This window comes from Lepisosteus platostomus, chromosome 11, assembly GCF_059453375.1.
Source record: "Lepisosteus platostomus isolate fLepPlt1 chromosome 11, fLepPlt1.hap1, whole genome shotgun sequence".
NCBI lineage: Eukaryota > Metazoa > Chordata > Actinopteri > Semionotiformes > Lepisosteidae > Lepisosteus > Lepisosteus platostomus.
The window spans coordinates 30,216,535-30,239,061 of NC_142621.1; the positions used below are offsets into that span (position 1 = coordinate 30,216,535).

General features: G+C 40.5%; 2 protein-coding genes and 1 long non-coding RNA gene across 3 annotated transcripts in view; all 3 read left to right on the plus strand.

Annotated features, from left to right (window-relative positions):
* Positions 1–22,527, plus strand: part of LOC148652387 (uncharacterized) — a 77,897-nt gene that overhangs the window by 45,531 nt on the left and 9,839 nt on the right. The gene's annotated exons all lie outside the window — the stretch shown is intronic.
* On the plus strand, positions 10,789–17,104 carry LOC148652390 (uncharacterized). Its single transcript, XM_088599079.1, has 8 exons — positions 10,789–11,015; positions 11,718–11,879; positions 13,348–13,487; positions 14,054–14,132; positions 14,783–14,905; positions 15,652–15,769; positions 16,239–16,307; positions 17,019–17,104. Exons 1-8 carry the CDS (start codon positions 10,857–10,859, stop codon positions 17,102–17,104), a joined length of 936 nt encoding a protein of 311 aa, XP_088455205.1. The 5' UTR covers positions 10,789–10,856.
* LOC148652391 (uncharacterized) lies at positions 20,798–22,261 on the plus strand. Its single transcript, XR_015925082.1, has 2 exons — positions 20,798–21,692; positions 22,044–22,261. It is a non-coding gene; the product is annotated as an uncharacterized LOC148652391 (long non-coding RNA).

Below are 22,527 nucleotides of genomic sequence, written 5' to 3' on the forward strand. Positions count from 1 at the left end.
TTTTGTACACCTGCCCCTTTTTCCAGCCTTCTTCCTGTCCCCCTTAAAAGACAATCACCCACTCAGTTCGGCGCTCTGCATCTGATTCCCATAGCCTGCGAGCCCGGGACCTATAATCATCTGGCTCCGTTATGCTTTTAAGTTTCTGTTTCTGTTCCTGTTCCCCCTGCCGGTTCCGACCCGGTTCCTGTTTTTAACCTGTCTGTTCTCGGATGGACCGCCCGGCTTTGGACTTTGCCTGTTTTTTGATACCCTGTTTCCATTACCTCTGGATTGTTTGCCCCGGACTCACCCCCCTGGACACCTGCGCAGTTTGGACACGCCCTCCCCGTATTCATTCCTGATTCCTGCGTGGCTTTTTCCCGTGTTTCTCACTCAACCCCGGATTGTGTCGTCCGCATAGGGTCTGAAAAAAAAGAACTGTTCGTTACAGCTGTTCCTCCAAACTGGGAAGTTTGGCAAGAAAGTAACTGATTAGGCATGGCACTGTGAGGCCAAAGGTGACTTTGAAAGAGTTACAGAGTTCAGTGGCTGAGATTGTACAAAATGACTATGGGTCAACAATATCCTGATCACTCCACAAAGGAGAGATGTAGGGACCTGAAACAAACATCTCAAATCCCACATGAGATTTCCAGGAAAACACCTCAGTGATACTGCAAACATGAGGCAAAATATTTTGTGGGCAGAAAATGTAACATTTTTATAATCACATTACATTTCTCATCAGCAGGTCTATTAATAATAATAATAATCGCTTACACTTATATAGTGCTTTTCTGGACAGTCCACTCAAAGCGCTTTACAGGTAATGGGGACTCCCCTCCACCACCACCAATGTGCAGCATCCACCTGGATGATGCGACGGCAGCCATAGTGTGCAAGAACGCTCACCACACATCAGCTATCAGTGGAGAGGAGAGCAGAATAATGTAGCCAATTCATAGAGGGGGATTATTAGGAGGCCATGATTGGTAAGGGCCAATGGGAAATTTGGCCAGGACGCTGGGGTTACACCCCTACTCGTCTCGAGAAACGCCCTGGGATTTTTAATGACCACAGAGAGTCAAGACCTCGGACCTCATCCGAAGGACGGCACCTGTTTTACAGTAGAGTGTCCCCATCACTATACTGGGGCATTAGGACCCACATGGACCGCAGGGTGAGCGCCCCCTGCTGGCCCCACTAACACCTCTTCCAGCAGAAACCTTAGTTTTTCCCAGGAGGTCTCCCTTCCAGGTACTGACCAGGCTAACACCTGCTGAGCTTCAATGGGTTGCCAGTCGTGAGTTGCAGGGTGATATGGCTGCTATTAAGACTAATAACTAACAATAGACTAATAAGACTGGGAACATAGATGGAGCAAAGTAATGGAGTAAAACCTGCTCTACTGAAAACTGGGAATCAAAAATCACCTTTTCAGGACAGTGATCCAAAGCTAGATTGAAGGAAAGCGAATGTCTTGAAGTGAATGAGTGGACCATTACTGACATTACTCCTGTTGAGAATCTGTGGAAAGACTGCTGTGCATAACCAATCCCCAAGTAACTTTAGAGAGTTTGAGCAAATCTGCAACGAAGAACTGCGTCCAATTTCACCAAAACAATGAGCAAAGTGGGTAGAGACCCAAAAAGTAATCGTTTACTCTTGGCTATAATTGCTGCCAAAGGTGCTTCCACTAAATACTAAGTTCATAGTTCTAAATACTTATGCAATTAAATCTCTTTAGTTTTTGCTAGCATTTATTGTAACCTATCTTACCTTTATTATTCTTCCGTTTGACCTTTAGGGTTTTGAATAAAATATTGTATACATAAAAATGTGTATGCCTCATTTTGTAAGGCATTGTATGATCCTATTGAATATTTTCATTACTTGAACACTAACAGGTAATGTGAATAAGCAATGCAGAAACTTGTATTCAAACTGCATGGTGACTTGCAGGACTGCTTCGTGTGATAATTGGTAGGTGTTGCGATGTGCCATCTTTTCTTTCCTTTCTCTTTTACTTTCTTCCTATCCCTCTGTTCCAGGTCAGAACCACACCCCAAGTGTCACAGATTGAGTGTACGGTAATTGATGAACATCTAGGCACAAACAGTGTGTGATTCAATCTGTGGAGATTTCTATCACTTGCTAAGTATGTTATGGAGAGAGCGCCTTTAGACATATAGTGGTGGCCACAGGGCAAATGAGAGATTTTCTTGTACAGTACCTTTTGGTTTTCTTTCCAGGGGACAAGCTTAACAAACAGTTGCTTAACAAACTTCAGTCGAGCATTGCTGGAGTCCAGGAGAAGGGTCCTCATGTTGACTGCTTTGTGCTTTATTGGAGTAAGTTTGTTGGTAAGATTAATGAATATTTCATGCCCACTTTTTATTCTGCAAAGTACTCCTTGTTTAATGTAAATATTTCAACTTTTTGATTTACTATAATCTCTATTGGCTGTATCTTAGTTCATCCCTGTGTTCATTCTTTATCTATATGGTAATTTATATTATAATAATTATACCGGGGAATTGTTAAAAATCTCTATAGTATCTCTACAGGTTGGTGTGCTAGTAAGTTTCTTATTTCTATACAAATTTCTCTGTAAGTATTTTTATTATTTTATTAATTCTACAGTGACTATGATCATCACATTTTGCACACACCGATGTATTTATTTTTTTAGATTTATTTTGTTGTCTTTTGTTTTTACAACTATTCTGATGTCTGTTTTTGCTTGTCTTGGGCTGGACTGCTGTAACAATTCAATTTCCCTGCGGGATTAATAAAGTCTTACAGTATCTATCTTTCTTACTGCTGGAAAACAAAATCATGTGTTTTTGAATGGCGTATCCCCTCTCTGGCATTGACACCATGGTTGCTCGCCCAGTTAAAGACCCTTGTAACCCAGACTATGGAAATGAGAGGTCACAGTCCTCTAGAAGAGTAGGTGGTGTAGTCAGAATAAACTTTACCCTTGTTATTATGTAAAGCTGTAGTGTTACTGCTACACAAACACTCAAATTTGATAAATTCACTAATATAACTATAACGCTTATCTGGCCGCCATTAATAGACAGCGATTTGTCAGAAGACGTCTAGGTAGAAGTTTCAAATTAGGAAGCTTTGAGAAGTGAGAGGTTTAGTTTCAACTAGAATAAACTTTTTCCTGTTCAAAGAAGGGAAAAGCGCTGTGTCACCAAAGACACTTTACAATTCAAAACTGTTGAAGGTGAGCTGATACATCGCCCCCCAGCAAGGACACTGGAAATACAGTGCAAACCAGCCCAACTACTGTCTTCCCAAAAGACTTTTGAAGTGTACAGTAGACCGGTGCCTTTTCCCTTTATGACTGCTTTCGAAATGAGCTGTTTTAGTTCATTTCTGATTGGCCTATTAGTTTTTGGCCAGGTGTATTTGAATTGTTCAGTAAAGATGTACTGTATATTGTGCTGATCACTCCTTTCACTCAAAAGTAACTTATGCTCAAGTGTTTGCCAATGGAATCAAGCATCACAGTTAGCTACAGTAGATTATATTGACATTGCAAAGACTGCACACAGTAATAACTACCCACTTTGCTGCAATATAAGACTAGTTGATGGAAAAATTAGTAAAGCAATTCTGAAATATTTAAGATTATTTTCAGGCCTGTGTATAATCCTAGCAATTTATGTGTTTAAACATTATGTCTTTAACCAGGGCCGTGGCTGTAACTAGTGCGTGTTATAGGGAATTATAAAAAACGAAGGGTTGTCAATGCTGTCAAGGAACACCGACAGCTGTGATCTTAACAGGGGTCGTGCGTTGGAAGAGTTGGGACCCTGAGAGACTCTACAGAGCAGGTTCATACATGACACCTGGACTGATGACATGGTTTTACAGTGTCACACAGATCTGAATAGGCCAGCTTCACTTTATTATAGCGCGCTGGACAAGTCAAAAGAAATTCGACTTCTCGGTTCTGTTGTAACGCAACAGTAGCCCCATTACTGGGCCGCGAAAATAATTTGAAGACGAAGGCAAACACAACACAAAATAGAAAGGGATTGTAGCTTTTTATCAAAATGGAGTCACGAACTCAATCTAAAAAGAAGAAAAAGAAGAAAGAGAAGGATCGTGGAGCTGTAAATTCATTCATAGAATTGTCTTCGCCGTCATCATCATGATTAAATAATAATGTTGCTCGGTTAAACTAAGTTATCATAGGAATAGGTAAATCGGTAGATGTTGGTTCTGGTTATTGTATATTTTCATACTTGAGGCTTAGGCCCTGTTATTGTTGTTTTATTCAGTTAAGCAGTTTAAAATATTTTGAGTTATGTAGAATTGTCTATTTCAGAATGTTAACAAAATGTTCTGAGTTTTCTGATTGGTTACGGGATAACGTTACGAGGAAGAAGGGAGAGATCAGAAAGGACACTCGGCTATAATTTACAACAGGAGTCAATGTGATTCTTCAGCAATAAAATGGAAAAAGAATATCCGTCTCCATCCAGTTCCCATCCTTAAAGGCAGTGTTTAACCACCATCGCACGAACCCTACATTTACAGTACTATGAAGAGCGCTTGCTTTGTAACTTGCAGGCGCATTCGTGTCTGGTGTCGTGGGACCTGCCTATGAAAATATCGATTACTACCACACGTGATTACTCCCAGGGGCATCAAAACATTCGTAAATTTTCTAACCGCTTCTTCCAGTTCAGGGTCGCGGGGAGCTGGAGTCTGTCCCGGCTAGCAGCGGGTGCAAGGCGGGGTACACGGGACGAACACAGACGCCCTGGGTTAATTGCAACGATATTTTGGATGTAGCGCATAGCTGCGTATTCAATTGGGGACTAGTTAATAAGGTGCTGATGTGGATATCATGTCCAGCTTTGAGCTCAATTTGCAACGAAAAACAACGAGCAGAACACATATAATTACACATTAATTATTTTTTTCTGGCTAATGTAAGTATATACGTTCCCTAAATTTAATGTTATTTTTAATTTAAGAATTATGTTCAATTATACCAGATAAGCGTACCTAACTACTAATGCGATGCTCAATTGCAATTAGTCACGAGTCAAACGAGAACAGCAGCCGCGGGTTTGAGTTTGAACATGTATTATAACTGCTTTTATTTCCATTGATAAAGGATCCAGATTCATATGGAGATCCTCCAGAGGAATAATTGAACACATCGCTATTTTGGTTTTATGTAGAAGTAACGTTTGTGTCTGCAAGAATATACATGTAAGTGTTGTACAATTTTAGGGGCTACGTTTTTGCAAAATCTTTTGCACAGATTTTTTTATTTTATTTTTGTGGATCTTCTACTTTTGAGGTAGTTAGATAAGTAAGTTACTATACATGTACAGTATGTGGAACGATGACTGGAGAAAAGCATGTACTGCAGATTCCTTACAGCGGAGTTAGTAAATCGTTACGAAAAGCACCAGCTAATGTCCAGTAGCGTTGACAATTTTATTTCTTAAACAGAATTAACTCATTAGAGTAGATTGCGTCTACTAACAAAAAAAATAAATTGCAGCGCTAAAAACGCAAACCAGTTGGAGACGACTGCCACAGATCTTTCAGGTCATTTCAGTTCATTCCTGTTCCTCTGACCTTTTGAGCTTTCTGAATTTTAAAACAGCGTGTTGCTCGCCTCTCAGTGGGTCTGCGTACTGTACATGTACCAGTCCATTACGAGCCACGCCGTCCCTGTGCGTGTGGCTCCTAATACAACAACCTTGCGACACACTGAGAAGAGTTTCCTGTTCGTCTCCAAGACTTTCCCGCACGTTACGGCTGTTTCACCACTGTTCTGTTTTCATTGGACCACAGCCACAGATAAGAGAAGGGACACTGTTCCGAAGAACTGTCTTAAATAATCACCTTTAAAAAGATGACGATAAGTTTTTTTTTTCTTTAACGTACCCTTCCATTTGCCTGCACAACTTATTCTCCGTACCCCCCAAAGCCCCAATCTCCCTTCTTTTTCCTAAGAAACACAAAGGCAGACTTCCATCACAATAAAAAATATATAACAATTTAATTAACACCCAGATGTGAGAGAATACATTGAAGTCTTTCTCCCCGTTTGAAAATAGTTGGTAGGTCCCTTTTCCAGGCCATACAGGCCCACGGGGAATGGGGGGGGCACCATGTTTCTCGACCACCAGACACTGGACGTGATGTTGTCACGCTCCGACCGGCCTATTACCCCGGTACTCATGTGGAAAGCGGTCTGAATGGACCTGGGAGCCCAATGGAAGGAACTACATTACTTGCCCCTACCTGGGATTGAACCCAGAACTTTCCGGTCAAAAGTCAGAAGCCAGACGCCCGACGCCATTGCCGTCTGAGATACCACGTCTCCGCTTAAAAATAATAATAATAATAATAATTGCTTACACTTATATAGCGCTTTTCTGGACACTCCCCTCAAAGCGCTTTACAGGTAATGGGGACTCCCCTCCACCACCACCAATGTGCAGTATCCACCTGGATGATGCGGCGGCAGCCATAGTGCGCCAGAACGCTCACCACACATCAGCTATCAGTGGGGAGGAGAGCAGAGTAATGTAGCCAATTCATAGAAGGGGATTATTAGGAGGCCATGATTGGTAAGGGCCAATTGGAAATTTGGCCAGGACACCGGGGTTACACCCCTACTCTTTTCGAGAAGCACCCTGGGATTTTTAATGACCACAGAGAGTCAGGACCTCGGTTTTACATCTCATCCGAAGGACGGCGCCTGTTTACAGTATAGTGTCCCCATCACTATACTGGGGCATTAGGACCCACATGGACCACAGGGTGAGCGCCCCCTGCTGGCCCCACTAACACCTCTTCCAGCAGCAACCTTAGTTTTTCCCAGGAGGTCTCCCATCCAGGTACTGACCAGGCTCACACCTGCTTAGCTTCAGTGGGTTGCCAGTTGTGAGTTGCAGGGTGATATGGCTGCTGGCTATGTATTTCTTTCATTTCAAATACATTAAAATGTATTTCTTTCATTTCAGTTTTCTTCGCTCCCCAGGATATCTGAAAATTCACTATTGCATACACTAAAGGCATTACATGCATTAGCTGTAGTAATACAGCTACTAATAAATATAGACATTCAAGTTAATTGTAAATAAATTACACTTTCAATAACAAACACGTGTATTGATAAACTTCATCATGAATAATTGCGGTGTGTTTGAAAAGCAATTTTACCTAAATATAACAGTAATTTTCAGGCTACGGATGCGTAAGTTCATCAGTGACGATGTTATTTACACTGTATTCGAGAAAGTTCTGATGTGATCTAGTGTTCAGCTTCGTACGGTAGTAAGTTGCTTAAACCATATGAAAGATGGTTTAAACTAGTGCCGGACTTCAGTCATATCTAGAGGGCAGCAGCTGTTACTTTGGGTTCGTTGCAATTGAGAACAGGTTTAGTACGGTGCTGCGGACTAATTCAAGCGGACAATTGGTCTGAAGGTAGCGCGCTAGTTTAACACGAAGCTACGGGTTAAACTCCGGTTAATACGCTGCTTCCGGTTCGTTGCAATTGACTCGCAACGATTTTCAGTGCAAATTATCGCAGAATCCTGTTAACCTGCCGGTATGTGTTTGGACTACGGGAGGAGAGGAAACTCACACAAACAAGGGGCGAACATACAGGCTCCACACAGAGAACAGCCCAGCTCTGGGACTGAACCCCATGCCACCCGCGACAACACCTAACCAATAATCTGTTTTAACATTATACCTTTGTTAAGTATTAGAAACTTTCTACAAAAAAACTACAAGCAGAGGTCGGAAAGTATTGATCTAAAACGTCCCAATACCTGGCCCATAGCATTTACAAATACCAGCTAAGCATCCAGAACATTTACTGTAAAGACGCGTAAAATAAATATGCAGAAACATTTATCACGAGCAAGTAAAGACGCCTTGAGAAGTGAGAGATTTAGTTTCAGCTAGAATAAACCGTTTCCTGTGCAAACGAGGGAAAAACGAAGCGTCACCGAAGCTACTTTACAATTGAAAACTGTTGAAGGCGAGCTGATACAACACCAGACCGACATCGCCCCCAGCAAGGACACTGGAAATACAGTGCAAACCAGCGCAACTGCTGTCTTCCCGAAAGACTTTTGAAGTGTACAGCAGACCGGTGCCTTTTTACTTTATGACTGCTTTCGAAATGAGCTGTTTTAGTTCATTTTTGATTGGCATATCGTTTTTGGCCAGGTGTATTTTCCTTTTTTTAACGTGCCCGTTTATGCTTACACTCAAAAGTAACTTACGGGCGAGTGTTTTACCAATGGAATCGAGCATCACAGCTAGCCACTGTAGCTCATATTGACGTTGCAGTGAGTGCATCTGTGCAGTATTAACTACCCGCTTTATTGCAATATAAAACTAGTTGATGGAAAAATTAGTAAAGCAATACTGAATACAGTGCAAACCAGCGCAGCTACTGTCTCCCGAAAGACTTCTGAAGTGTACAGTAGACCGATGCCTTTTTCCTTTTTGACTGCTTTCGAAATGAGCTTATTTTAATTCGTTTTTGATCAGCCTATTAGTTTTTGGCCAGGTTTATTTCAATTTTTCAGTACAGATGCACCGTATTCCGTGCTCATCGCTTCTTGAACTCAAAAGTAACTTATGCTCAGGTGTTTACCAATGGAATCAAGCATCACAGCTAGCTAGATCATATGGAGATTGCAAAGAGTGCACCTGTGCGGTATTATACCCGCTTTGCTGCAATATAAGACTAGTTGATGGAAAAATTAGTAAAGCAATACTGAAATATTTAAAATATTTCTTGCCCGGCCTGTGGATATTCCTAGCGTCTTATGTCTTTAACCAGGGCCATGGCTGTTAATAGCGCGTATTAATAACGATGTGTCGATGTTGTCAAGGAACATTGACAGCTGTGATCTTCAGTGGGGTGTTAAGTGAACAGCTGGAAGAGTTGGGACCCTGGGGGAATCCCAGGGCAGATTTGTACTTGGGCTCATTACATCACCTTACGGGACCACACGGATTTTAATGATGCAGCGCGCTGGACACGTTAAACAAATTCGTCAGCACTGCATAGCGGTGACGTAATAAACACGCCGCTGATGGGTAGCGGCGGTATTTACCGTGAAAATCATTTGAAGACGAAGGCAAACACAACACCAAGTAATATACGACTGTAATTCTTATTACTATGGATCCACGAACTACATCTTCAAAGAAGAAAAAGAAAAAAGAGGATTATTATGGAGCTGTAAGTTCATTAATAGAATTGCCATCGCCGTCATCATCAATACTAAATAATAATGTTGCTCTATTAAACTAAGTATTTTAGGAATATAACAGCTACGTGTACAGTTAAAAGTTAAGTATTAAAATGGCCGGCAATGTATTCATATTGGAGGTTGGTGTAATACACAAATTAAAGCTTCTAAAAATAATCTCACCTATTTTGTTGACTTCTAAATCTTAGAAGTCTGAAATGACATCTGAAATGACGTTATTAGTATGATGAGCCCTAGCTTTCTGTTAGCTGTTCTGTGCAGAACAAAACAGGCAACATTTTCAAGAAGTAATTGTAAATTAGAAAATACATATTCTCTAATCCACATCCTTTTTATGTCGATTTTATATTGATTTAAGTTCTCGTTAACCACTGATGGCACCGTTAAAATGCTTTTAACATCTTTTTAAAAAAGCGATTTTTATTTTGTTAGAATATACCCAGGAGACTGCAACTAAACTCATTTGTCTATATCAGTTTCAGGCAGGCAACATGTCTAGTGCTGTGTTCTCATGTTTAGAGCTGTGTTTGTCTGACATTGCTCTTATGTTTCTTGTATTGTATTGGATTTTATGGCCATCAATTAACTACAGAAACTTAAGTTTAATTATAATCTTAAGTGGGCATCAAGATGGCACAGTGTTTGGCATTGCTGCCCTACGGCCCTGCAGCTATGGGCTCATTTCCAGACCCGGGGAGCTATCTGTGTGGAGTTTGTATGTTCTTCTGTAATCTTAACTGCTAAAGTGTTTAATGCATACCTTTAAACTTCATTTCCGTCTTCAAGTACTGAATGACATTCTCTGTCATGTACCACCGTTCACTGCTATACTGTTCTCTTTCATGAGACCTAAATAACGGTCATTATTTGCTTTTGGAAAGCCATGCCTTAAAACGGTATAGACAGATTTACATCATCCTTATTAAATTGATCCTTTACCGCAGCCAAGACAAAAAAAAAACTTAACAAATGCTACCAACAAAAAATAGTTCGCTAATTCCTCCAAGCACCTCACCCAGCTGTTTCTTGGAAGAAGACGGTATCAGATTCAACAACCTGGCTGGATGGCTTCTTACAGTATCCCACAACTATTTGTATAAAAAGTAACCTACTGGATTTGACTACCAGTATTTAAGTCTTCTAAAAAATAAGACCAGTTCCCCCCAATGCACATATCTGTAATACCACTTTTATTACATGACCTCTATCTGGGAGATCACCCCTCTTACCAGTACCCTCTGCTTATTAGCTTTTTATTTAATCCAAGTACGTCCGTTACCTCTCAGGAGGAGCTTTATCAAAAGTCTTCTGAACATCTTAAGTAGGGTTCGTATTCATTACTGGAGTAGTTTGCTCAAAGGCCTGTTGACAAGTTAAAGAAGACCTACCTTTTCAAAAATTGTGTTGAGACAATTTCCGCAGACGTCTTGCCAGTTATTTTAAACTACAGCTCACCGTTATACAGTAAGCCGCGAGGCTCAACGTTAAACTTTCTGCAGGCGACGTTATTTGATCACGCGCCCTAAAACTGTTCACGCTCTTGTGGAGTTTGTTGTCGTAAAATTATGTATTCCTATTTGTATGAATATATTTAAAAAAATATGTGACATATATTTAATTTTCGTAAGGGCCGACTTATTTTCGTTTACTTTCGTTAAGATGTTCTTTTACATCCGTGTAACGATGGGTTCAACCGTTGTTGAAGGTTTATTATCAAGCAAAACCCGCTCACTTCTCAAGGTACGATCACACAAACGAGTGTTTGGTTAATAAACGTTTGTTTAAAATACCGCTTAAATTGATGTGATGTTTTAAATGCTTGGTAAGTCAAGAAAAAAGTGAATGATTCGTGTAAAAATGCTATGTGTACACGTATATTTGGTTAGCTTCTTGAAGTACAATTAAATACACGCTGAAATCTAATTTATGATCCCTATCCCGACTCTTTATAGCAAAACCCCAGTTTTTAAGTCGCTTGGGCATTTTACGTAGTTAATCTTCCATATTTAGATTGTCTATAGGAAAAACGTCCCCTATACACCGTATGTTGCTTAGAAGTAAGTTGTGACTTCCTGGTTCCTAACGTACAGTATTTCGGGGACTCCCTGTAATCCAAACAGTTAAAATTCGGATTGTCTTTCAAAAACAGTTTAAACACAAGGTTGTGAGCGTATGGAACAAGCTTAGCCTGCTTAGTCATATTGATGCTGATACACCAGCATCTTTCAGAAAATGGCTGGATGAGATCTTTTATTAAGTTTGCTGCTTTTTATTTAAACAAAACACCCTTCTCTTGTTCAAACCCGGTTTTTATGCTTCTGATGGAATTCACCAATGTCATCTGCAAGTGTCAGACATCAGGGCAAATTCCATGAGAAAACCTGTGTTAAGTAACATGGCAGTGAAAAAGAGCTTGAAAATGGTAAAACTTCTTCCTTTCAGCTGCACCCGCTGCCCCCCGTTGTCATTCCCCCTCTGGCCAGTGGCTACCGGCCAGAGTCGAGGCGCCTCAGACTTCCTGATGTCCACCAGAGCTCCTCTGACTGCCGCAGGGGCAAGCTGGACACTCAGTGGAAAGAGGAGCTCAAGAGTGATCTAGAGAACGTAAGAAAGTCTGGAGTGTGTGTCTGAATCAGGGGCTGCTGGGAGTGACTGTGGAAGGGAACAAGTGAGGCAGTTTCACAGGGACAAAGAGCAATGAATGAAGATTGATTTAGGACAGACCTAGGGAGACTTATTCTTCACACCTCAGAGTGTGTCAGAACCACGTTTTCTTTGTTGTCTGCTCAGTGAGAGAAAGCAATACCACAAATGCTCAGAGTACCTGGCTTAAAAAACGTTATCAGCCAGCTTTTACTAGGGTGTGAATCAGAGGTGAATAAATAGAAAACGACATGTCTGAAAAACCCTAGCCTACCTATTAGAAAAGATGGATGCATGCCAAAACACTTGCCTACCGAAAGGATTACTCTTGTTGCTTTTTAGAGATATGAACTACAATCAGATAAAATACAATTAGCTTATTTTATCAACAGTTGTTCATGTAATTATAAGGTACTGTAGCTAGCAAAGTGCATATCAAGATTGCTACAGTAGCTTGCTGCAGCCTTGGTGACATGTTTATCCGTTAGTCAAATGATGGAAACATGGGCTATTTAGCTTACATACACAGAAAGTTGATCAAAAGTTGTTAATTAGTCTTGAGCTCTTACACAGTAAGCCAGGGAAGGTAACTTGTGTATAGTTGAAGATATGAAATCGAATAAACAGTATTTTACCAATAAGTGAAGTAATAAAACAAGCATCTTTTATGGTGCTTTTGACGTTTGGAGTAGGCTTTACAAAATTTAGTTGCATCACAGCTTACTGATTGCTTGAATCCCTGTATATACAGTGCAGTAGACACAGGCCTTTAGCAGATGAACTGGTGTTCAGACATGAGTTACAGCCCTCTGAGCGAACAGGTTGTTTTTACAGGTATTCACCTGTTTTTGACAATGAAAACCAGAGCTCTCTGTTATTATACCGGACCAAATATGAACACATTTTCTATATTTTCATTCAGCATTTGGCTGCGATCTTCATAATTCAGGTCTTTATAGAAAATAACAAAATGTCCAGCATTTGACTGCATTTTTGTTTTTACCTACCTTACAGCAGAAACATTTAAGACAATTTAAAGAGTTGGTGATATTATTTATACAAAACACAGTTCTATTTAATACTGCTATATATGATGCTAAATTATGTTTTTGCTCTTTATTTACGACTGCCTTGCTAATAGCAATAGAAATGTTATTGTTTTTAAAGCTGCTGATTATAGATGGATTTCCCGGTAGGGAGGTTTAGTGTTCTGTATAAATTTCGACAGTCTGTCTTTTTGTGGCTCTGGTTCTGTCTCCTTTTGTAGACTGGAACAAGGTCGCATGCATAGCTGGGAGGTTTTTAGCTCTCTATGATATGTGAGGCATATTACTGCAACCATAAATGTCCATTTTGCCATCAGTATCTTAAGGGGAATTTGTAAATGAAGAAAGTACCAAAGTGCAGTGAAGTATTTGTTGTGTTTCAGAGATCCAAAATGACATCATTTCCAAGGCTTTTGGTCCAGAGTCCGATTTCCAGAGATATCGCCATCTACCACTTAAGGAAAATGGTCCAGGAAAGGGGCTCCAAAGGATTCTTGGCCCAGGAAATGACTGGGAAAGACAGGTAATAATATGCTAACATCCCTCTTGTGCAGGTCACTGCTGCTTAACCTTTCTGCTGAAAAACCATTCAGTTTTTTAATGGAATTTTAAGGAATTCATACTTTTATTTCATTCCATAAGTTAAGATTATTAAGATTAATTTGTGGTAGGCGTTTCTTATGCTACATTTTTGTTTAACGTAGATTATCTTGTTCCAATGCTGAAAGCATCATGAATATCAACAGTGTAGCTACTGTTGGTTCTACCCTGGATTAGTTTCATGTTGTTGAAGCAGGCACCCTGGCCTCTGGATGAGGACTGGATTGATTAGTTACAGGCTAGATTGGCCAAATGGACTCCTCTCATTTGTCACCTTTTTAATGTTCTCAAAGCAAGATGTGTCTCCTTTTTAAATGTAATGACTGCGTTTTGTATGCCAGCTGTAGCTTTAGTTCAGAGATGTGTTACAATGTGTCCTTGTTTCTTTCCTCAAACGTAACACACTCACGACTTTGATTTTAGTTAATGGAAGTTCTTTTTCATTAGTTATCTTATACTCAGTGCTTTCTTTGCTGTTGCTGTGTGAAGGTTCCTGCCTGAACTTCCACAAAAGGGCAACAGACCAACCCAGAATCTGAAAGTCCTGCAGGTCAAGAGACCAATAGAGGTGAGTAGTTAAAAGAAACTTATGTTGTTAAGATGATTGACGTCCTGGACTGGAGAGCCTTTGATGCTCTTGAGATGGGAAAGATTTTGTCTGCTCAGACACAGGCCTGCAGCCCTGGAACCTGCTCTCAGGCTCAGGTAACACAGAAGACATGTCTGTCTAATCACAGAATAATAGTCTTATAAATATAATAGTTATTAGATACCAAAATAGTTTTATTTCACATCACATGTACAAAATAACCATTTCTTTTTTAAATTGAGTGATCTTTCCAAGTACATTAATTCTGTCTAGCCATGCTTAAAACTACGCACCCTTTTATGGTGGCTTAAGGTAGGAGATAGCCTGTATTTCCCACAGAAAGTTTCCTTTCACTAAAAGTTCTTTAACATGAAGAACATTTCAACAGTATGTGTAATCTGATGCTGAATGAAACCCCCTGACTTGTGTTCCAAGCCTTTTCCTTAAATTCTAGTTTGTGGCTGTCCTCTTCTGGCCTACAAACCTGCCAGCATAATGTTGTCATCTTACGGAAATGTCTCCTTCTTGGTTCTTCATACTGTAAATAACAGAACTATCCAGCAAATGGGCTCTATGGAACAAACTCTAGAAAGAGAAAGATGACTTCTGCTGCGCGTCTCTTTCCACAGCTGACCTGGAAGCAGTGGAAGGGCACGGAGAGGGCACACCTGATAAGCATGAAGGGAGAATTCTCAGAGACCCCACAACCGGTCCAGAGCAAGAAGACCCCCAAATCTCAAAAACAAAGAGAGGTACAGCACAGCACAGGTCGAAGGGAGGTCGGTCGCTTGAGGTTCTTGTCAGGGATGTGTCAGGGTTTCAGTTGTATTCTGGGGGGGGGGGGGAATTTGAAACTTTACTGCCCCCTGTCCCATAATGTACCATAATTCTTCAACTGGGAATCCTCATGGTGTGCCTACATTTGTGTCTTCTAATTTTCTGCACTTGCTGCATGAAGAACTACATGATTGTTTGGGTAGATGTTGTAGACCATAGAAACGGGGATTTGTTCTCTGAATCTGAAACTTTTTCCTTCAGAATTTATTTTAGTTTCCTTGAAGATGTTCTTTGGTTAAATCAAAAACCTTACAGCATAATGAGTTCAGTTCTTGATTCTTGATTCATATTTTATGATCGTATTAAGTCCTATTTAACCTTTCTGAATCTTTCCCACAGAAGACCCACTAGAATCATAATGTTAATGTAATATCAAATACATTTTAGATTTAGGAAAACTCTACCCAGTCTTGCAGACACTAATCAAAATGCACTATAGGTGTGCAGAGACAATAACATTTTACCCATATAAAAAGCCTCTTTTTCTCAGTGAGATCTCAAAGTGCCAGCAGACTTACAGGTGAGCCAGCAATCAGACATTAAAGAGCTTCATCTGGTGTTTTATTTAATCAGCGCACTCTAGCCTGACCACAGGAATGTTTTAAAAGGGAAGATACAAAACACCACCTTCATAAAAAAAAAACCTGATTGTCATTTCTAGATTATCCTAGAGGACAATCTAAAGGACAAGTTGCAGGAGAGGATGGACAATTTGAGAGGAAAGCACGATACTGTTAAAAAAGAATATTTAAATGAAATATTTGATGCAGAAAAACAGGGTAAGGTTTTGTTTCCATCCACTAGTACTGTAGGTAAATTGTAGAAAACTATTTTAATGTTACAAGTCTAAATGAGATTTAAATATGGTGGTGCATTTATTTCAAATCAACGGCAAAATGCAACATTGGTAATTATGAGGTGAGAGTAACTTCTGTATTTTCAAGTCACTTGGCAATGTCACATCAACTAAACTGACCAAACCGTTTTTAAAATGAACATTTTCCAAAGCTTGAACTGTAGCTGTTGTACTGTATATTGATATTGCATTAAGAGGCATCATGGCATCATTTACTATCATTTAAATTGTTATTACTTATCCAGAATATATTCTGTATTTTGCAGTATTCTTAACGATTCTCGAATTACTTATTTTGCCTTACATTACTGTTTGTTAGAAGAACATTTTACTGTCTGAAGTAATGTGATTAAGTCAGGTCATTCTAACATTGTGAGTCCTCTATTTCACAGAAAAGTCACAGAAGAATGATAAAGACAACAGATCAGTGATCAAGGAGGACATCTCTACAATTTCTGCAGGTTAGAAAAAATATATCCCAGCAATTTTATTTTGTGTATTTAGTTTAAAAAATATTTTATAATTGAATATATACAGAAGCATGATTCAAGAATTTACATACAATAATTGTAGACACCCATCTGTCTTGGTTTTTAAAAATTTGGCAATTTACACTAGTGAGGTAGCTGATTGACAATTGGATCCCTGAGATCTATAGTCCATTTATGAAATTAAGGCCGAGAATCCTCCTGAGTTGTTTTTGGTACTTGAATGCTTACAATAATAAAGTATAAATGCAGAATTTTAAAATACTGTAGCTTACAGAATAGACAAGGAAGAGAACTGACTTATGCTTTCAAAATTCTCAAAGGCAGTAGCAAACATAATCTTATGGACGTCAGCATCAGCAGTGAACACACAGCAGATTACACAATTAAACACAAACCAGACGACACAAGAGGAAATTTCTTAGAAGCACATTTAAAACTTAGATTAGAAGGCAGTTCTTTACACAGTGGGTTGTAGGAGTATGTAAAAAGCCATCCAGCAAAGTTGTTGCTGAAGTACACTGACTTCTTTCATGAAATGGATGGTTGAGATCCTCAGATAAGTCAGCTAACAGCAACTGATCAGACTAGATGCGCTATATGGCTTCTTCTCATTTGTAAGTTTTCTTATATATATTCTTAAATATAATCTGAGTGAAATTCTTTTCTTTTGCATTCGTACAGATAATATTCCATCCAACTTCTTTGGAGAGATGTCAACCAATTCATCCTCCAGCACTTATCTCTTTAGGCAGCTGTCTGATGGGTAAGCTGTGCTTGTCTTTACTCTAGTGAACACCTGCAGAGGGGAAAAGCATAGTGTGGGCTCTAGGCTGTGTTTGAGAATGATAATGTATACAAAACTAGTAATATTAACTATACTTCTTTGAAAGCAGAGTGTCTAATACAATTCCCGAGTGTGTGAATATGTGTCTTTCCTATGTGTGTGCTGTGTGTGGATAAGACTAGTTATTATTTTCAAAATGTTCTACACAAGTATGTACAGGATTAATATTAATAAGAATAATTTATTTTTTAGGGAAATAAAGATCGTTGAAGACAGCCTATGTGGCACAGTAAGATTTTTACAGTTCTTTTCATGCACAAGGATTCATTTCATTTTGTACTGGACTTAACTATAGAACTGATTTCTAGCACATTGTCACATTGTTCCATTAGTTCCCAGTTGAGCTGGGGCCACGTTTGTTATTAGAATGTGGATGCTGCCACTTTCTGGAACCAGTGAAGAATTCAAATGGGAGCATTGCTCATGTCTGAGATTCATAAAAGGGAACAAAGATGGTGTGGCAGAGTGGTTCAGATGTAGATGTTAAATAACTATCTTTAAAGGTCTGCAGGTACACTGCAGTGGCAGTTAAAGCTTCAGCTGGCTGTAGCAGGGTTGTTTTCTTCTTGTTTATGTATACACGATTCTCCTGTGTTACCTCCCCATCCCTGGGAAGTGTGGTCCACTCGAATAAAGGAGTGCACTAACCATTAAACTGGAGAGTTTTGCTAATGAGAAGGAGTGAGAATAGTTTAGACATGTTAACTACAGAAGCTGGTGGATGTTTTTATGGGAGGCTATAAGTCAGGATACAAACAATTTCTAACAATAGGATAATTCAGGATACACATGTTCATATATAGAAAGAGACTACCACACATGAGAATGATTTGATCATTGGCCATGATTGAGTATTGACAAAGGTTCAGTCCTTTGAGTGACAGAGGATGATGACAGATGATTATCTGTCCATGCAGGGGACTCTGGGACATTAACGCAGAGCTCTCCAGCTCATAGGTGGAGTAAAAATGGAGGCCTCCACTAGCATTTCTATTTACCTGTACAGTATTTTTAATAACTGCATGAACTCACTAGACTGTGATCAACCTGAATATTACCATATTATAGCTGTAGTGATACTTATGCCTGACATCCTACTGGGGCATATCACATCAAGCCTGTAAATTAAAGGGCAGTGAATAAAAGAATGCTAATTTCCCTTTCTTTTCTTGTTTCAAACCAGATAACAATGGTTGAGCTTAATGACCTGTCTGAGAGTATAGTGGCATGGGTGGTGGTGTCTATTTCCAGGGTGCTACTCCCAGCCATCTCTCTGTATGAAGAGAGAAGCAGAAGTCTGTCTCAGAGCTCCTTCCAGTCCCAGGTGCATATCAGCACCAACGAGGAGACCCTGCAGGCTACGCTCAGTTCTCACTCCCTGACCAGAACTGGCTCCCATTGCTCAGTGCAGGTCCAGAGGAAGAGCAGTGGCTTCATATGTGGGAGAAGCAGGACCTCCACTCCCTTTGCTTCACCATGCTCATCCTTGACTTCCCTGGAGAATTACGCAGAGGAACAGAGAGGCAATGATGCACCCAGCCACATAAAAACTGGCACACCCTCACCCAGACTGGTGGATACTGAAGGAAGGGAAAAGATTGAGGCAGATAGCTCTGAACCTCTAAAGAAACTGTTTGGAATCCCTAATTCTACCATAATCAAAAATGCAGACTGTATAGTACAAGATGTTATAGGTAGAGCACTCATTGAAATACAACATCCTGCCCCCCAGGAAGAACCATGGCATTCTCATGTCAGAAGCCTTATACCTTCCTCTAGGTCCAGTAATCTAGCATCTAATATTCTAGATGATGTCCTTGAGTGTGTCAATTCTGCCTTATCAACAAGCATACAACAAAATTCCACCAAGAGGCCAGCAAATGGTGTGCCAGTCCACCTGGAGACCCAGGAGGTGGAATCAACAGACTCCCAGGTTGCCAGGAGGATCTTACAGCTTGTTTCTGAGAAACTTGAGCCTTGTTTCACTGACACCGTTGAAGCAGTGACTCAGGAGGAAATGGAGTCTGAGTTAGGAATCGTGGCATTGGAAATCATCAATGCTGTCTTAGAAGAGATCAAGACAGTTAAAGACAGGCAAAGGGTTAGTGAGTTAACTCCTGATGTTCCGCAAAACAGAGAAATGGTTACATCCATTGGAAGTTCTGTGACCAGGAGCAGCTCCTTTCAGCTTGTGCCACTCAAGCACATTGAGACTGTAGAGGAAGTCTTTCCCAAGCAAGAAACAGAAGCTAAATGTTTTCTGACTTGTGATATAAATCCTCGATCTTTTGAGTCACCAGTGGGAACCAAAAGAGTACTCAAGGAAAATGTAATGGGAATCTCAGAATCTGAGATCAATAATACTCCTAAGAAGCTAGTTAAAAGGGAAGTTAGACCTGTTGCTAAGTGTTTAGCTGATAGACACAAATCAGAATCTCGGGGGAGAGCAACGCTGTTAGTCAGTCAAGTTATGATGAGAGCTGCAGCAAAGCTCAAGTCTTTTAATCCCTCTGATCTTTTGGAGACTCCAGTCAGCATTTCTGGTGAAGCAGCTTTACTAACAGCACTGGATATGCCAAAACATTCCCAGAGGACAGTGTCCTTAGGCTCTTCCAGTTTTTATCTGGAAGTCAATGCAGCAGCTTCTGGTCTTGTTGATGCTATTCTTGAAAAACTTCAGCGTGCTGCCTCCACTGAAAAGCACAAGGATACAAAGGAAGCCTGCAACTCAGATTTCCCACCAGAATTTGAAACAGCAGTTTCATCTAGGCAGGTTCATTCAGTAAATGAAGATGTCTTTAAAACTGTGATGACTAAACTAAAACATTTTTTTAGTCAGGACACTCTGATTGCATTCAGTGCAGCAAAACGTTCACCTGACAAACAAGATAAATTAGATGGCCCCCTGAAACATTTTCCTACTTTAAAACAAGTTCTACCACAGACTAACTCCGGTGAACCTTATTCTTTCAAGGAGAGCCACTTGATGCAAAAATCCGTTCTTCCTATATGTCCCAATGCCTCAGAGCATTTGGGTGTGTTAAGAGATATCAGTTCGTTGAGACCTATCCTGAAAAGTCAGGATATTCAGTTAATGGTGAAAACCTGTGCCCAGGACATTGTCTGCCAGCTAATGCAGACCATCAAGAGTGAGATGAATAGGGTGGAAACAATGAGAGCTACGCTCTCAGAGGAATCCTTGCTGGCAAGTTTACAGGTAGATACTATTATAATACGAATTGAGACTGTTAAAGTATCAGAGCTGAACCTGTCTCTCAATGCCAAAGAGTCTGAGAAAGACAGAAAGGCAGATGAAGAAGCAGTTGTCCGTAAGAAAATATGCTCTCGTCAGCATGTTCAAACTGTCAATGCACCTGCAACAGTATTCCCTTCTCACATGGGTCAGGTCGAGTACTGTAGCCGCAATATTCCTGGACAAACGCCATCTAGTATCTTCCCCAAGCTTCCAAGTCGAATGAGTCTTGTAGCGAAACAGGGAGACACAGTGGCATCTGAGATCAGACAGCTGAGCCAAGCCCTGGTTTGGAAGGAACTCTCTACTTCACCTGATCTGATCAAGGATTCACCCTCCAAAGGAACATTGAGGGAACCAGAGAGAGCAAGAGCTGCCAGTTTTGAGGAAGGAGACCACTCCCTCACCTCACCAACCTGTGCGACTCCTGCTGGAACTATCCAGGCAGCAATTTCATTGTCCGACATTGATTTTATTGCCATGAAAATTGTCGATAGAATTGTGACTAGATTAGAATTATTGGCATGTGCAGAAGATCAATGTAATCGTGCCACTAACAAAGACACAAGTGAGTGTGATGTAACTCCCACCTCTAAGAGTCGAGCTCATGAGTCAGTTGGGAGGATTCACAAGGTGTCCCATGGACTTCAGGTCCCGGGAGTCACAGCAAATGTCTCGCTACTTCAGATAGGAGGGCCAGAAGAACGGGGCTGTTCAAACAGCTCCATTGCAGTGGCTCCCACAATGAACGCTGCTGGGAAGACACTGGTAGGGATTCTCACCAGTAGCATACCCAGTCTGTTTTCAGAGGAACTGATCGATACTGTTTCAAAAGTGATTTCGGAGTCAAGCATCACAAAAAAGTTAGATAACAATCCCAATTCTGAAACAGCAGACAAGAATTTGAAAACATCTGTGTTTTCCATTCAGTTTCTGATTCTGTACGCTGAAAGATCGGTGAGAAAGCTTTTGGAACTGTGTCTGACTTTCCCAGGTTCTCAATCGAGAGAATCAGAGGAACATGATGTTTTTGGTGCTCCACATGTGTTTAATAAGAAATTCTATACCGTTGAACAAAAAATGCCGGGCAAAGAGTCAGTGACGAATTCAGGACATGGCCTAGAGAAGACGAATCACAGTTCACAGATACATAATGATGCATTGGACCTGCTCACCAGAGTTCTGGTACAATTCATCATCAACGTTTTGTTTGCCAGCTATGATTTGCCATTAGAGCCCAACAATAGTGACAGTGAAGGTAAGAAATCAAGTTTTTCTCCACCTTGTTGTTGTCTTTTAAAAAAAAAAAACTATTTGCAATTGAGGACCACTCAGTCAACTCAACTGGTGTAAATGCAGCATTTAAGTATGCATCTATCAAAAGTGTATTTGTATTGTTTATATTATGTCTAACTTTGCTGTATTCTCTTACTATGAATCATGTCGTTTAAAAGTTTGTTGTGAATGTCCTATGGTTGTTTGTAATCATTTTCTGACATGCCATTTTCCCATGCTGCCTTCCATTCAATAACATAACCTACATTTTCTGCTGAATTGTCTACCCTTTCATTACTTACAGTTGATACAACATGCACTTTTATATCACCAGGGATTGCCAGGAGTGTCTCTGTGGAAAGCACACAGGAGACCCTGGAAGACAAAGTGATTCTGGATCGTGACACGAAAAGATTCTCCAAGGGGAACGTTCCTGGCTCTGACAGCACTACTCATTCCCTGCACACGGAAGAAAGAAAAATAGATGGGAAACTTACCCAAACAACAAGAGGAAGACCTTTATTAACCTACGGGGTTCTGCCGCCAATAAAAGAGAGACCACGTCAGGGGCAGCCAAGCAGCAAGGATGAGCCTGGACAACAGACAGTGGGTGAACTCCAGACTGAGGAAGGAATGTCCCCCGGAGAGAGACCGTGGAACAAAAAACAGGAACCTCCTGCAAAAGGTAACAGAGGAGCTGCTCTGGAGCCTATGAGGAGACCAGAAGCTAAGCCAGCTGATGTGTCTTTAGAACAGCAGGTTGAACCTGTTTCTTCAGCAGGGCAGAATACAAAAACCACAACTTCTACAGTAAAATC